Source organism: Acinonyx jubatus, chromosome D4, assembly GCF_027475565.1.
Source record: "Acinonyx jubatus isolate Ajub_Pintada_27869175 chromosome D4, VMU_Ajub_asm_v1.0, whole genome shotgun sequence".
NCBI classification, from domain to species: domain Eukaryota; kingdom Metazoa; phylum Chordata; class Mammalia; order Carnivora; family Felidae; genus Acinonyx; species Acinonyx jubatus.
This window is the reverse complement of record NC_069391.1, coordinates 81,645,820-81,662,824: the sequence shown is the minus strand read 5'-3', so window position 1 is coordinate 81,662,824 and position 17,005 is coordinate 81,645,820. Positions and strand designations below refer to the sequence as shown.

General features: G+C 46.1%; 1 protein-coding gene across 5 annotated transcripts in view; it reads left to right on the top strand.

The window, feature by feature from the left end:
* Nucleotides 1-17,005, top strand: part of PIP5K1B (phosphatidylinositol-4-phosphate 5-kinase type 1 beta) — a 311,282-nt gene that overhangs the window by 230,606 nt on the left and 63,671 nt on the right. For all 5 annotated transcript variants that reach the window (XM_053205297.1, XM_027041084.2, XM_053205298.1 and 2 more), the window contains one exon: nt 3,792-3,936. In XM_053205297.1, the coding sequence (XP_053061272.1) occupies nt 3,792-3,936 (145 nt within the window). The remainder of the gene's footprint in view (nt 1-3,791; nt 3,937-17,005) is intronic.

Here is a 17,005-nt window from a genome sequence, read left to right as displayed (position 1 = left end):
TAAGCATCTGACTCTTGACTTCAGCTCAGGTCATGATCTCGTGAGATCGAGCCCCACGTCGGGCTATGTGCTGGTAGTACAGAGCCTGCTTGGGATTCTCTCCGGTCCTCTCTACCCTTCCCCTGCTTGCACACGCTCTCTCACTCAAAATAAATAATAAGAAAAAAAAAGGGAGCTCAAGTGATGAGGCCAGGCCCATCTGGATAATATCCTCTAAGCTGGAGTTAAGGAATTAGTAACCTAATTACACCTGCATAATTCCTTTTGTGGTGTCAAATATATAATTACAGAAGCCAAATCGCATTCACTGATATGACCCCCACTCAAAGGGAGATGGTTCAAGCATACATATCCCTGGGGATCATCCTAGAATTCTGTCTACCATGTTAGTTTCTTAAAAACACTGAAGGATATAGGAGCTTGAGGAGATAGTTCTCTGTTTTAAAGAGCTGCTCCTAAGAGATTGGGGCTCACCAGTGTCTGGCCCAAGTTGCTGGACAGATCGCTCAAACAACCTCTGGTTGATGAAGTCAAGCTGGGTGTACCCAAAACTGGAGTCTTGATGAGCTCTTTTCAGTCCAGCCCCATCTGCCTTATATTGAGTAGCAATCCTTTCAAATCTGATGGGCAGTGGTTTTTCGGACCCACTTTTCAATGTTATTGAGAGTTTCAGTGTTTTCCTCTATATTGAATGAGAAGGTGGGATCAAGCATATTAAAGGTCACTAGTCAGTTGTCCTATAACATTGAAGGCCTCTCTAATTTTTGCATGTTGAGTGCTTGGGGTACTTGGGTTTTTATACAGTGTGTTACCATCTGTTACTCATCATGGTAATTCTTTATTTTGACCAGAATAGGAGGCAGAGGTGTACCGTCTCACACGTTTTACTTTATTTTATTTTATTTTATTTTATTTTATTTTATTTTATTTTATTTTATTTTATTTTATTTATTTATTTTTTTTTTTTAATTTACATCCTAATGAGTTAGCATCTAGTGCAACAATGATATCAGGAGTAGTTTCCTTAGTGCCCCTGACCCATCTAGCCCATCCCCCCTCCCCCACCCCCTGCAGTGACCCTCAGTTTGTTCTCCAGATTTATGAGTCTCTTCTGTTTTGTCCCCCTCCCTGTTTTTGTATTATTTTTGTTTCCCTTCCCTTATGTTCATGTTTTGTCTCTTCAAGTCCTCCTATGAGTGAAGTCATATGATACTTGTCTTTCTCCAACTAATTTCGCTTAGCATAATACCCTCCAGTTCCATCCACATAGTTGGAAATGGCAAGGTTCCATTCTTTTTGATTGCCAAGTAATACTCCAGTGTGTGTGTGTGTGTGTGTGTGTGTGTGTGTGTGTGTGTGTATCCCACATCTTTATCCATTCACCCATCGAGGGACATTTGGGCTCTTTCCATACTTTGGCTATTGTCAATAGTGCTGCTATACACATGGGGGTGCATGTGTCCCTTCGAAACAGCACGCCTGTATCCCATGGATAAATGCCTAGTAGTGCAATTGCTGGGTCGTAGGGTAGTTCTATTTTTAGCTTTTTGAGGAACCTCCATACTCTTTTCCAGAGTGGCTGCACCAGCTGGCATTGCCACCATCCCACATATTTTAAAGTGTGTCCGGTCTCCTGGTCCAGAGTCCAGCCCTTCTGTGCCTACCCCCTTTCCCTCTGTGCCTCCCTCCATCCTTTCATCTCCCCCTCTTCAAACCCCACATCTAAAACCTCACACTCATGCGATAGTGCCTATTAGGACCATTTTCCATGCGTACACTTCCTAAACATGCATATTTTTGAGCCCGTCGTGCCAGTGAAGGGATCCCAGAAACACTTTAAAGTTATGTCGTATTTATTATCGCCTGTCTTGGTTTAGCTTGGGGGAATGATGAAAAAGAGTCTAGGTACACATGGTGATGCTGGTTAACAACAGTCTGTTGTATATTTGAAAGTTGCTAAGAGACTAGATCCTGAAAATTCTCATTACAAGAAAAAAAAAGTGTTGTATTGTAACTACTGTGTGGTGATGGATGTTCACTAGACCATGATGATCATCTCACAATGTACATGTTTATCAAATCATCACGTTGGACTCTTTAATACAGTGTTAGATGTCAATTATATCTTCATAAAAATTTAAAAATGAAATATTGGGGTGCCTGAGTGGCTCAGTCACTTGAGTGTCCGACTCTCAATTTTGGCTCAAGTCCTGACCCCAGGGTCATGGGATCAAGCCCCGTGTCAGGCTTCGTGCTAAGTGTGGAGCCTGCCTAAGATAGTCCCTCTCTCCCTCTGCCTCTCTGCCACCCATTCTCTCTCTCTTTCTATTTTTCTCAAAATAATAATAATAATAATAATGTCTCCCTAGGTTAAAAAAAAATCACCCATTGTCTCTCTCTTTCTTTCTCAAAAAATAATAATAACAATAATAATAATGATTGATGTCTCCCTAGGTTAGAAAAAAATCAGTGTGAGCCTAGTTATAAAAGTTTAAGGACCAGGATTTGTCCATAACTGTTATGTCCACAGTGTTCTAACTTTTTTTAATTTTTTAGCATTTATTTATTTTTGAGAGAACATGAGCAGGGGAGGGACAGAGAGAGAGGGAGACACAGAATCCGAAGCAGGCTCCAGGCTCTGAGCTGTCAGCACAGAGCCCCACGCGGGGCACAAACCCATGAATCAGGAGATCATGACCTGAGCTGAAGTTGCACACTTAACCGACTGAGCCACCCAGGTGCCCCACACAGTGTTCTGTTTTTAAAGCAACTCTGTTCTGTGTGACTGACCTGTCATTAAAGCACTGTCTCTACCAGGCTGGGCAGTAAGGGATACAAATTTGTCCAAAGTTTAGGTTAGGATGATTAAAAATGGTCTGGGAAAGGGCGCCTGGGTGGCTCAGTCGGTTAAGCGGCCGACTTCAGCTCAGGTCATGATCTCGCGTTCTGTGAGTTCGAGCCCCGCGTCGGGCTCTGTGCTGACAGCTCAGAGCCTGGAGCCTGTTTCAGATTCTGTGTCTCCCTCTCTCTGACCCTCCCCCATTCATGCTCTGTCTCTCTCTGTCTCAAAAATAAATAAAGTTAAAAAAAAAATTTAAAAAAAAAAAAGGTCTGGGAAGCATGTGTTTCCCGGCTGTTAAAAGGTCTGAGTACTGGGGCACCTGGGTGGCTCAGTTGGTTAAGCGACCGACTTCGGCCCAGGTCACGATCTCGCGGTCTGTGAGTTCGAGCCCTGCATCAGGCTCTGGGCTGATGGCTCAGAGCCTGGATGCCTGCTTCCAATTCTGTGTCTCCCTCTCTCTCTGCCCCTCCCCCGTTCATGTTCTGTCTCTGTCTCAAAAATAAAAGTTAAAAAAAAAAAAAATTTAAGAAAAAGTCTGAGTACTTAGATCTGAATTGAGGAGGATAAATACGTGCATATCCCAGGGAGGGAGAGCAGGTGCCCTGTGTGTTTCTACATTGGCCAATCATCCTGTTAATCCCTGTCACATTATCTCCTTAAGCTCCTACGAGCTTTTGATGTCATCTTTTGAAACAGTAAATCACTTTCTTAGGTTTTTCAAAGAACATTCATAATGTCATTTCCATAAGCTGTTTTGTAAATTAATGCAGTCCCCTTTCTGTTTAACCTGTTTGCAAGGAGCTGTCTTACGGGTCTGCTGTAGTTCAGACGAGTGAGGTGAATTCATCATTTAACTCGCAACCTGATCTGCGAAATGAGTGCTTTTGACTCGACTCCAGTGCATTTACTACTGAGATTCATGAGTCTCTCTCCTGCTTTTGTCACCCAGCCCTGGGATCCCGACACAGGCCGGACCTGGTGCCTAGCACTCCTTCACTCTTTGAAGCTGCTTCCTTGGCAACCACGATTTCTTCTTCTTCCTTATATGTCAATGAACATTGTCCACACGACAGGACCACGCTCTATTCAAACAGGTAAGACTTCGCGCGATCACATTACCCGTCTGCCTGTTAACCCCGTTAGTGCCACAGTTACACGGGTATCTCTGAACAAGCACATGCTCTCCCTGACAACCAGGGTGTGACCGTCACCTCCCCTGTAAGTGGGAGGAAGTGAAAACATGCTTGATTTTTACTATGTCAAGAAGCACCTCTAGGGGAAAACCCTCCTTGTGTTTCTTCACAGTTAATCATTATGTCCTATAGACATTATGTACTCAGTTCTCGGGAAGAAGACGGATGTTTCATCATTTCATCATTTCGCCGTTTCTTATGAACGGATTTTTTAAGCAGGTGTTCTTGGTTAATATTGCACATAGCTGCAAAGATATTTGAATATTCTCTTTTCGTTCGAGTGACCTTAGTGGCCATGGTAGAAACAATAACTGCCCCCCAAAGTTGTCCCCATCCTAATCCCTGGAACCTGTGCCTTATATGTTACCTTATAGAGCAAAAGGGACTTTGCCAATGTGTTTAAGTTAAAGATCCGAGGTGGGAAGTGTATCTTCAATTATTAAGGTTGTCTCAATGAAATCGCCTGGTCTTTTTTTTTAATATTGTTTTATTAACACTACAGTGGTAGGCAACTTTATGCTTCTGGTTTTTTCCTGGATCACTGAGTCACACAGAATTCAAAATCCACTAGGAGGCTGAGAGCCTTTACATTAAATGTATCCTCCCTAAAAATCCTTAACTGTATGCCAGTCTGTCCTCAAGCAGTAAAATTCAGTTATGCACAGGGTCTTTGTAAGGGGAAGACAGAAAGGTTAGGGTCCAATAAAGAGAATTGCAGAAGCAGAGGGAAGAGAGAGAGAGAGATGTTAGAAGGCACCAAGCTGCTGGCTTCAAAAGGCGGAGGACAGGACAGTGAGCCCAGGGAAGCCAGCAGCCTCTAGAAACCAGAAAAGTCTAGGAAACAGGTGCCCCCTTAGAGCCTTCACCGAGGAAGACAGATCTTCCAACATGTTGAATTTCAGGATTTCTGACCAGAGCTGTGAGAGAATAAGTTGTGTTGTTTTAAGCCATAAGTTTGTGATAATTTCTTATAGCAGCAATAGAAAACTAATACAGTGACTCTCCAACATGCGATGATTTAGTGTTTCAGTGTGTGGGGGGAGGGGGGGTGGTACTATTATTTCCTAAATAGAGAGTCACTTAGTTATTACTTTGGCTTTTTATGTTTATTTCTTTCTCTGTTTATATTTAGAGGGAGCGTGTGAGGGGGGAGGGCAGAGGGAAAGAGAGAGAATCTTCAGCAGGCTCCACGTTCTGCACAGATCCGAATGCAGGGCTCAATCCCACGGCCTGAGTCGTAATCGAGAGTCAGACGCTTAACTGAGTCCGCTACCCAGGCGCCCCTCGATACTTTTGCTTTTTAAACAAAACATCGTCAAATATTGATTCAAGTAATAGGAGATGATATCTTTACACAAAGATCACAATGTTGCCTATGGGCGTGGCTGATTGATTTTCACTTTCTATATATGCAATTTTGGTTTTTTAAATTTTGTAATGTTTATTTTTTTTTTTAGAGAGAGAGAGAGAGAGAGACAGCGCACAAGCAGGGGAGAGGCAGAGAGAGAGAGGGAGACACAGAATCTGAAGCAGGCTCCAGGCTCGGAGCTGTCACCTCAGAGCGTGACACGGGGCTCGAACTCACAAACTGCGAGGTCATGACCTGAGCCAAAGTCGGTCACTTTACGGACTGAGCCACCCAGGCACCTCTGTATATACAATTTTGTAACTAGCTTCAGTTGCTGGACAGGGACTGCTCTGTATATGTTGCTGATAATTATCTGTTAAATGTTGAACTGGCTCTTGTCAAAAATCTGGCTCTTGAGAATCAAGATGGGATTCGTGCAGGTAAAGTCCTTCTGGCACAAGTCATTTTCCACCTCCACGGTTGCAGCTTGGCTCACTTCCAGAATGAGAACTCCGTATGGTAGGCTGCTTTTTAACATACGCGTATTTGTAGAGTCCAGCTTGGTCTGGAAGTTACGGTTTGGTAATTGGAGCTTCTGTAGAAATTTCTTCCCTCTTGCCGTTTGCTGCTCTCTCTGCTCGATACCGGTTGGGGGGCAGTGGGTGAGGCAACCAGTCTTGGTCTGGAGAAGTGGAATGAATGGCAGGGTGAGCCTTCAGTCTTAGTAGGGCTTCAGTTTAGATTGCTCGGGTGGAAAAGCCAACAAATAAGGCTCCATTATAAATTACTCAACTCATCTAAACTGTAAAAGAAATTTGGTTAGCTTCCTTAGGTTAGAAGAATTTAAAGTGACCTAGCGGTAATGTGTACCTGAATGTTCAAATTTGTGACGTAAATTAGTCAAGCGACAGCTTTCCTATCTGTGTGGTATAGCTAAACACCACTGTTTTGCTCTCACATAGAAATAGCAGCTCAAAACAATGGCTGGAAAGTCACGGGAAGCTCCTTGCGAGGTCAAAAAACAATTCCACATGAAGGCCTGATGGTTTCCTTTTTTTTTTTTTAATTTTTTTTTTTTAACGTTTATTTATTTTTGAGACAGAGAGAGACAGAGCATGAACGGGAGAGGGTCAGAGAGAGAGGGAGACACAGAATCGGAAACAGGCTCCAGGCTCTGAGCTGTCAGCACAGAGCTCGACGCGGGGCTCGAACTCACAGACCTTGAGATCATGACCTGAGCCGAAGTCAAAAGCTTAACCAACTGAGCCACCCAGGCGCCCCAAGGCATGGTGGTTTCTTATGTTTGCTACTGTTCTCATTATCAGGGTCACGTAATTGGATATGCTGTTAATTTACTAGAATTTTCAGCACAAATACAAAAGGGTTTTTTGCTTGTGGGTTGGTTGGTTGGTTGGTTTGTTTGTTTGTTTGTTTGTTTGTTTTGGTGGCACTAGTTGTGAGTAAGTATGCAGTATCTTGGCCAGAAGTATTCAATTCTTGGGTATTCATAAAGTTCCCCCAGCGTCTGGAACTGTCTCCTTCCTAGCCAGCGTTGCAAGCTACCTCTGCATGCTCCAGGGCTGTGGTATAATTCTTGGTACTTTTACTTATGAGGATGCTGGTTATCATATATTGGATGGGGAAAACAGTGTTATCTGTGATATTTTTCCCTTTCTTTTTTTGAAGTGAACTGTTGGAGATAAACCTTCTTTGGCATGGTATCTCCAACTTGCATTTTGATATGCTTAGCGGTCAGGTGGCAACAAGAAACCACTCTGTCTTAGACAGAAAGGGATTTGATACGGGGAATTAGGTGCTTGCAAAGTCCCTGAAAAGGCTCTGGGCTGGACATCAGGAAATCGCTCCTGGATAATGCCACTGAACGGGCCGACCGATAGCCCCACAGCCTTGGCCGCAGTCAAGCAGGTGCCCTGCCAACAGAACGCAAGCTAGCGAAAGCATTTTGGTGATCCCTGAATGTTTTTAAAATAAGCTAACATTTAAAAATCAAGCAGTTTTGGGGCGCCTCGGTGGCTCAGTCGGTTAAGCGTCCAGCTCTTGGTTTTGGCTCAGGTCGTGGTCTCACGGTTCGTGAGATCAAGCCCTGAATCGGGTTCTCTGCTGATAGTGCAGAGCCTGCTTGGGATTCTCTCTCCCCCCCCCCCCCCCGCCCCGACCCCACTCTCTCGCTCTCTCTCAAAATAAACTTGAAAAAATAATAATAAAAATCAAGTTGTTTCACTAAAATCCCCTTTTGAAAAATCACTAGTCTGGGCCCCTCTTGGCTCTGTTGCCTTTGGCATTTATCCACTGGAGGGGGGAAGCCTGGACCCTGCTTCACTCACCTCTGTTGTCTCCTGCCTGTTCCTCTGGGCATTTCTGGTTTTAGCCTGGAGATAGAAAAGAAGCCAAAGACGTGTCTCCGATCTTAACCACCGCTTTAGGGGAATCGTAAGGAAAAGGGGCCAAAAAGGCCCAGAGGTGCTAAACAGAAGCCTCTAGCCTGTGAACTCCTGGGAATCAGTATCCCTACCCGCCCCCCCACCGCCCCCAACCCTAAAATAAACAAACATGATTCTACGTCTCTTCTGGCCTGCTCAGTTTTAAAACCTAATCCAAATAGCCTGGAAAGAAAACGAGCTGCACATTGAACTTAAAATTCACATCAGGTTTTGTTTTTTTTTTTTTTTAATCTGTGAATCATTTTTGTGTTAAGGCACAATGGCCCGTTTTGTCCATTTTGACTCTGTGCCTTACCTATCTGTGCTTAAATAAGCCGTAAATACTTCAGCTAGCAATGGTCATTCTGTCAGTCTTTTTAAAATCCTTTGAAAAGTGTCGATTGGTGCCGGGGTGTGTCCACACCTGAATTGTATGTTGCATTGGGAAAACTGCTCTCTCTTCAAATTTTTCTGCCTTAAAAGGGACTAGTCTCTGTAACGGCAAAAACTCCAATTGCAATCTCTTCTTCTTCTCCTCCCCCTCCCCCTCCCCCTCCTCCTCCTCCGCCTCCTCCTCCTTTTTTGTTTTTTTGGAAGTGTACTCTAAAAATTGAGTAGAAAGCAAAGAAAAGATTGTATTTTTAAAGTATATGTTTAACCTGATGATTGGGAGTCCCTGTTTCCACAGTACAGTTTGGTGTTCGGGCATGTAGTTCATAGTGATGGAGGCAAACTCGGGTGGGCACGTGCTTCCCAGTCAAATGGCGGGATTTAAATTTTGAGTCTTTGATCCTTAAAGTCTTCTTTCCTAGGCCGAGCTCTCTTCTTTTAGAGGGGGTATAAATGAGCACCAAGAAATGCAGAGGCAAACGTGTTTTACCTCAAAGATAAGAACAACTTAATATTGTGGAGATTCGCTACATGCAAGAATTTTATTTCTTGCCATGAGTCCCGGCACCTTTGGTAGCAAAGCTGATGGTCTGATCCTGCGCAAGTATCGAAAGCCCACCTGCGTCCCAACCTATTTGTGGCTTCCCCATCAAAAATACCTTTACCTTTGGGGCGCCTGGGTGGCTCAGTCATTAAGCATCTGACTATCGATCTCGGCTCACATCATGATCTCACAGTTCATAAGATCAGGCCCCGTGTTGGGCTCTTCACTGACAGCGTGGAGCCTGCTCGGGATTCTCTCTCTCTCTCTCTCTCTCTCTCTCCCTCTCTCTTTGCTCCTGCCCCGCTTGTGCGCTCACTCGCTGTCTCTCTCAAAATAAATAAACATTTTTTAAAAAGGGGGAAAAAATGTCTTTGCCTCGATCACTGCTCTGGCTGCTCTCCTGTTTTTCTAGTGACTGTTTCAAATAGCTGGCTCATCCTAGAGGCATTTGGAGTGTTACAAGAAGGGCAGTTATGTCACCGGAGAAGCCACTGGTCATCTGCACATAGAGGGACAGCTGGCAAAGGCCCCCTAAATGTTGAGTCCAGCATCAGAGATCTCAGAGGCTGACCCAGGGGCTCTGACTGCAGCTCTCTGCCATTTTTTTCATCCCACTAGACTCTCATAAAGCCGGGAGAGCACGGGAGTGACCTTACAGACATGTCTAAAAGACCAGGAAAGCGAAGTGCAGAGACATGCACATTCTGTGACCTGCTGCCACGAGGTCACACGGTGTGCTGGTAGGATTTAACTGGAACACGGGTCTCGGAGGCCCAACCTCACATTCTCTCCTCCGTACCCCCCTCTCACTCAAGCCTCTCGTCGTCGTGCTGTTGTTCTTGCTGTGTGTGCTGTGCGCGGGGGAGGCTGATGGGCCGGGGCTCCCTAACATGAACTCTGGCTTCACGAAGATTGAGTCACTTTTTTGCCGCTTAATACCTGAAGTATTTCTGTTAGACAAAGTGGTGGGTCTATATGAATGTCTACCGGTGACGTTTGTTCTAGAAGTCATTGGCTAAGTTTGCTTATTAAGAACATCACGATGGGGCGCCTGGGTGGCTCAGTCAGTTAAGCGTCCGACTTCGGCTCAGGTCATGATCTCACAGTCTGTGAGTTCGAGCCCCGCATCGGGCTCTGGGCTGATGGCTCAGAGCCTGGAGCCTGCTTCCGATTCTGTGTCTCCCTCTCTCTTTGCCCCTTCCCTGCTAATGCTCTGTCTCCCTCTGTCTCAAAAATAAATAAACATTAAAAAAAATTTTTTTAAATAAAAAAAGAATATCATGACTAGGTGGCTCAGTCAGCAGGGCATCCAGCTTTTGATTTTGACTCATGGGTTCTTGGGTTTGAGCCCTGCGTCGGGCTCTGTGCACCTGACAGCACGGAGGCTGCTTGGGATTCTCTCTCTCTCCCTCTCTCTCTGCCCCTCCCACACACTCTCTCTCTCAAAACAGATTAATTAAAAAAAAAAAACATCATGGCTATGGGAACTTTTCTATCATAGCAGTAGTCGTATTTCAAACCATCGATAATGATAGGATCACAATAGTGTAGTAATAGCTAATTCTGGGACAATCCTAAGAGTCTGTGTTAAGTTGTTTACATGCATTAAAGGGATTTAATTCTCCCAAGCAACCCATTATGGCCATTATATTGATTATCTCCAGGCACGCTTCACAATGGTAGGTCACCCCCCAAGGTCACACGGCTGCCAGGTAGAGCCATGGTCTCCAGGCACAGCACTGACACAGAGCGTGAGGCCCCAGCCTCAGCCCCTCATCGGCTGCCCTCACCTGTGTTGTACCGGCTCCGACCACGTGACCTTGAGATGACGCTGCTCATGGAAGTTGGGTAACAGCCACACAAGTTGTCTCCTTCCTCCGTTTCATGCGTTTTGCCTTTTCTTCTTCCGTGTGATTGTAAGTGAGGATTTTCACTTCTCCAGATGTGAGACACCAAGGGTTCAAACGCTAAAAATATGACCTACTAAAGTCCACAAGAAACCTGAAATAGCTGTTTCCTCAAGTTTTTATTTCTAGCTCTCCGAGTAGACTTCCGTGTCATTGCATGATCCCAGAGAAGAGACTTTTGTCAGGTATCTTTCTGCTTGATTTAGAAAATCCCCTATCTTGCATTGACCTAATAAGGTTAAGAAGGGACATTTGTGCCTTAAGAGATGAGAGGAGATGAAGGTGGGTTTTGCAAGAACTTTCTAGCAGTTCCGGTCCTCTAACAATAACCTCAAGGGAGGGACAGCATGTGCCCGTGACATCTGCCGTGCACCTAGCGGCTGCCTGCTGAACCGGGTGCCGATCTGGGCTGCACCAGCCCCTCAGGAGGTCTCTGTAGCCCTACCTGCAGATGCTGAATATTCAGTATCCTCTCCAGACCCTTTGCGCTTTTATGGTTCCTCGTCGGGTTCGTCCTTCCTTGCAGACAGACCACATCACCACCACTGTTCCCCACTTCCGGCCAACAGCCATCATTAGAAGTCACCATTTAGGACATCAGCCCCCAAAACACCCCCTTCGACATCTCTAATGTTGGGAAAGTTACTTTACCTTTCGGGCCTCGGTGTCCCCACTTGTGAAATGTGGATTATCATACAACTGCCCCAAAGGGTTGTTCTTACCATGAGTTGAAATGGTAATTGGAGGGGCGCCTGGGTGGCGCAGTCGGTTAAGCGTCCGACTTCAGCCAGGTCACGATCTCGCGGTCCGTGAGTTCGAGCCCCGCGTCGGGCTCTGGGCTGATGGCTCAGAGCCTGGAGCCTGTGTCCGATTCTGTGTCTCCCTCTCTCTCTGCCCCTCCCCCGTTCATGCTCTGTCTCTCTCTGTCCCAAAAATAAATAAACGTTGAAAAAAAAAATTTAAAAAAAAAGAAATGGTAATTGGAAAGCCCTCGCTGGTACCTAGTAAATGCCATCAAAGTATTTGTTAAAATAAAATAGCAAGACTTCATTGTTTTTGTCAAAAGGCCATCCAGAGTGCTTTATCGGGTAGCGTCCGGTCAAGGAAATGGAAAACACATTTGGAATTTCAAACAGAATTTATTTTTTTTAATGTTTATTTATTTTTGAGAGAGGGAGAGAACGAGCAGGGGAGGGGCAGAGGGAGAGCAGGACAGAGGATCCGAAGCTGGCTCCGCGCTGACAGCCGACGGCCCGATGTGGGGCTTGAACTCACGAACCATGAGATCATGACCTGAACCAAAGTCAGACACTCCACCGACTGAGCCACCTAGGGGCCCCTCATACAGAATGTAGTAAGAGGAATCGGTTACCCGCTGTGACCGGAGGCGTGTAAAGGGGACGTTGCAGAGATACCCAGGTAACTAACTGCAGGCTGCGGCTCCCGGCACCTTACAGAACATAGACTCACGAAGGAGGCCCCACCTGGGGACCTGCTGCCCCCGTAAGAGCAGGGACATCGGAGTAGGGCATCACCAGAATTGCTGGGATAGCGGCAGGGACACAGCTGCTGCCGGAAACACTGCCCTTGGAAGGAAGGAAGGAGCACCAGAGAGAAGAGGACCGAAAGCTTCTCTCCGCCCATCGCCTCATCATCCTCGGCCCGCGGAACCTGGCACTGGAGCCTGAGCGGTGTAGTTCGCTGACTGTTGGCCGCAGCGTCACAAGGTGGAGTTGAATTAAGGTATCAGTGGCAGCCACAGCCCACAGGGCAAAGACTGGAGATGCAGGGTCTCTTAAAAAGAGAATTCGAATGATCAAAGCTTGACCAAGGCAGAGGGTGCATACAGGAACAGGAATCGATCTGGACTCTATACGCTAAAAGGAATCACAGAGCCAACTCATTGCCATGACGATATAATCGTCGTATGTAAAACAGACGTAATTTTTTCAAATCAGCTGTGTCACTGGGGACGCCAGTATTTACCAGCAAGCCCATCCGATCGTCGATAATGCTTTCCGTGCCTCTGCGCTAGAACGGATGCTGGTTGTAAATGCTTCTAGAAATGTGTCCGCTGATTCCAGGCGTGTGGGATAGATAAAAAGCTTCTTGAGCTCTAGAACTCCACAAAGAGATTTGTAAGCCTGGGGATGCCGGGTGAGGACCACCCCCCCCCCCCCCGCCTCCCCGCCCCCGATAGAGCAGCAGGCTGGACATCTGTCGCCCGTGCCCTAGCCAGACACTTTTATTGCCGGGAATACCCTACCTACCCCATCACATCAACTGAATATAACTCAGTCTGGAGTGAACACACGCGAGGGGCTGGTGGATACGGTGTCCCTTCTGTTCTTCGTATAACGAAGAAAAGGATTTAGTCACCTCTTCCCTAGTGTCGGGAAACCAGGTGACCAAGCAAATGATGATGCGGGTGTGGGAAAGAGTAACTAACACGCTTCAGGATCCTCAAGCAAAAACCTGCCTTGTTACCCAGCCTCCCAGGAGAAGATCTCATTTGGGGAATTAGGACCATTTTAAGCCCTGCTGGGATGACAGGCAAACCAAACAGTGATGTCCCCTCCCTTTCCAGTTGTGACTGAGGCACCTGCAGAGAAAATTGGAGCTTGATAGAAGCTTCATAATATGCCTGCCAGTTTAGTTTTCCCCTCCTCAACCTCAGCACAAAAAAAAAAAAAAAAAAAACACATAGTCTGCACCTGGATTTTACTCGATGCCTTTTTTGTTTTTCTTTTTTTGACACATTGTAGAATTGCTTCTGAAGTGATTAGCTTTTCAAACGACCCTTCATATATTTTGGCATGGGCAGGAAATTGAAGTGAATTTTTCGAATATCTGACATTCTATGAGAAATCATTTAGGATTCAGCATTCATTCAAACACTCATTTTTTCCCTGCTGTCTTTTATTCATTTATTCATAAATTCGACAAACACTCCTCGGGCCCCAAACATGCCAGACATTGTGCCAGGGGCAGACGTGATTCCTCTCCTCCTGGAGATCAGAGTCTAGAGGGGCGATGTGTCATTACACAACTGTAGAGTATTTAGATTTTTTTTTTTTTGGCTGAGGTATAATTCATACGTAATGTTATTTTAGTTGTAGCCGTGCAGCCTAATGATTTGATAGTTGTCTGTATTGCACAACAGTCACCACAGTAAATCTAGGTACCATCTGTCACCACACAGAGTCACAAAACAAAGCTTTTTTCTTGTGATGAGAACTTTTAAGATTTACTCTGTTGGCAGCTTTCAAGTTTGCATGACAAGATTGTTGACATGCTGTCCACACACTGCACATACTACATTCCCCTTATGACTTATTTTATAACCAGAAAGGTTTTTTGTTTGCTTGTTTGTTTTTGAGATAGAGAGCCCAAGTGCAGTGGGAGGGAGGGGGACAGAGAAAGAGATTGAGAATCCCAAGGAGGCTCCACACTCAGCCCAGAGCCCAACTCGGGGCTCGATCCCACAACCCTGGGATCGTGACCTGAGCCAAAATCAAGAGTTAGACACTCAACTGACTGAGCCACCCAGGCACCCCTATTACTGGAAGTCGGTACCTCCTGACCCCATCACCCGTTTCACCCACCCCTCCCAACTCCCCTCCCCATACTGTCTTCTCTGTATCTGTGAGTTTTGTGTGTTTGTTTCATGTTTGTTTACATTCCACAAACAAATGAGATCATCTGGTATTTGTCTTTCTGTCTGACTTAACTTCACTTTAACATAATACCCTCAAGGTCCATGCATGTTGTTGCGAAAGGCATTTCAGTCTTCGTGTGTGTGGGGGGGGGGGGGCTGAGTAATGCTCACATTTTTTGATGAATTGGTACATGGCAATATTTCTAGGTGCCTTTTGTGCAGTCAGATTTTTTTAATGGATCCAGTTTATGGACGAGTCATATTGGAAAAAAAGGGGGAGGGGGGCAGAATGCGGCCAGCCTGACGTTATCCTAAATTATCAAAACTGATCTCCCCCATCCATTTTCTGCCCCTTCATTCTTACACCAGAAAAGCACATCTCTGTTTCCCTTGACTTGAGCCACTAACGCTGCATCTCTGGGAGGATGGTTTGCTGGAGAAGTATCTCTGTGGCCTTCCCTGTCCCAGGCCCTCCTTCATGAAACCTCTAGAGAGATACCTGTGCAGGTGTGATTCGGCCCCACATCCCGGTCCCTGCGTGCTCCTCAAGAAATTCTCAGGCACGTGCGAGTCACAGAAAAAAAGTTCTTGGGAGATAATCCTCTCCCTCTCCATCTTCCCTGAGGGGCAAAACAATTTCTTTGCCTTGTGGTTCAGCTGAAATACACACGGGCTCGTTCAAGGAATTAAGAGAATATAAGAAATTCCTGAAATGTAAAATCACAACATTAGGAGTGAGGTTTCAGGTGATAGTGGGACAGGACCTCAGTTTCTTGCTCACATCTCAGACCTACCTGGACACATCCAAAGCAGGGCCTCCCTTGCCGTAAATCTATTTTAGATTAATGACCCCTCTGGAGAACTCTCCAGCCTGCCGCAAACCCTCTGCCCAGCTCAGCCCTCTCCGGCCCTGAGCCACACGATGCTACGTTTCTGTTCAGCAGCTGTTCTTGACCTCACTGAGTCTACAGAGATCCTTGACTCAGGGGCCGAGAAAAGTCAGTCTCTCTAAGATCCCACGGGCCTCATGACTCTGTCACTCGGCTTAGAGGTCATTTTGGTCCTTCTCGGCCCCTGGCAGTCACCCTGTCAATCCTGACCATTTCCCTCCATCCATTTGGTTTGGCCCCATCATGTTCCACTTCTGTTCTGATTAAGCCAGTCTTGTGCATCTTGGTCTGTCGCCGTAGATAGTCCCCCGCCGTGTGGCCCCACGCAGGGCAGCACACAGGCTTGTCCATACCTACCACTTAGCCGTTGGTTGTCAGCTGCTGCAGCCTCTCTCTGAGGCACCCCTTTGGCCCACCCACTGTGTTCCCTTTTGCCTTCTGAGCCGTCCCCGTCGTGTCGAGCTCTGTCATCACATGGAGTATTGGTGACTGCCGCGGCCTGAGATCCATGGTGAGTGAATTTCCGCCAGGCCCCTGACAGCCCTTCTCTAGCCACGGGTCCTCTGGTGCCGGGTTCCGCCACATTCCTGAGTTTTAATTTCTTCTCTGATGCACTTCACATAATACACAAAAAGGAACAAATACCATTTCACTCAAGGCAAGAGGAGAGTTGATCCTTTGTTTAATCCTCTGTGATCTGTGGAATTATCTCCACAGGAGCTGGCTCTGTCTCCCTGTAATTTAAGTGACTTGCTCATCTTTGGGGGAAGAATTTCACCCAAGTGCGGAGAGGGAAACTTGGCTGCTGGGTGCTCGTTGATTTCAGAGAAACGAACATACCCAGCCCCCTACAAGTGCGCTCAGTGTATCTCCGCAACCAGCCTTTTGCTCTTAGCACACGGTGGTCATGGGGGTGGGGGTGGGGAGGCGGATTAGGTAAGGGTAATGAGGGAATTAGGAGGCAGTGATAAAATCTCAAGTCAGAATAACATTAATCTAAAATGTAATTATTTAATAGCCTGTTTTCAAGGATAAAGTAATAAAGATGAAATATATAATGATGTAAAGGACCTCATTAGTTTTCTGGCCACCCACATTAAAAATTAGCATTTGGAAGGTCACAAAAGAACTTCAGAAGGGCCAGACTTTCTTCCCAACGAAGGCTTTGGCTGAAATGAAAATGTCATCCTGACGGGCCGCTTGGAGGGCTTATGCGTTAGCGTTTGTCTGACGTTCCTTCCGTTTTTCCTCATCACGATGGAAGTGTACTTCCTTGTACTTAATTCATCTGGGAAGAGTTGTTTGGTCTTTTAGTTACATGTGAGTGCGTCTGGGTTGGTCCCCTAGTAATTCTCACTGCTGTGCCTGGGCGTCTCCTTTGTCATCCCTGAGCTGTGACAGGAGAGAAGGCAGGCATGCCAAGGCCAATGCCGAGCACCTTGTGACTTTTCCCCACCCACCCTCCCAATGCTTTTCCTATCTTAGTGGCAAAGCTCACCCTGTAAGAGTCATAGGGTTTGGGGAACAGCAGGGTCCTTTTGGCCTTGTTCCAGCCTTTAATTGTTTTGTATCCAAATTATATGTGGCAAGTTTAACAAATAGTTGTATACAGTTTGTTAGGAAAAAGAGCAGGTCCTAGCACACGTCCCTTTACACTCCCCGTCCCCAAATGCAGCCACCTTCAGCTCTTCTAGCTGGTTCCTTTGGCATTGAATTCCGTATCTCTGGGTAGCATGCGACTGCTGCCATTTCTTGATCTTTCTGGTGTAGGCATTAGCTTCCCACCATCGAA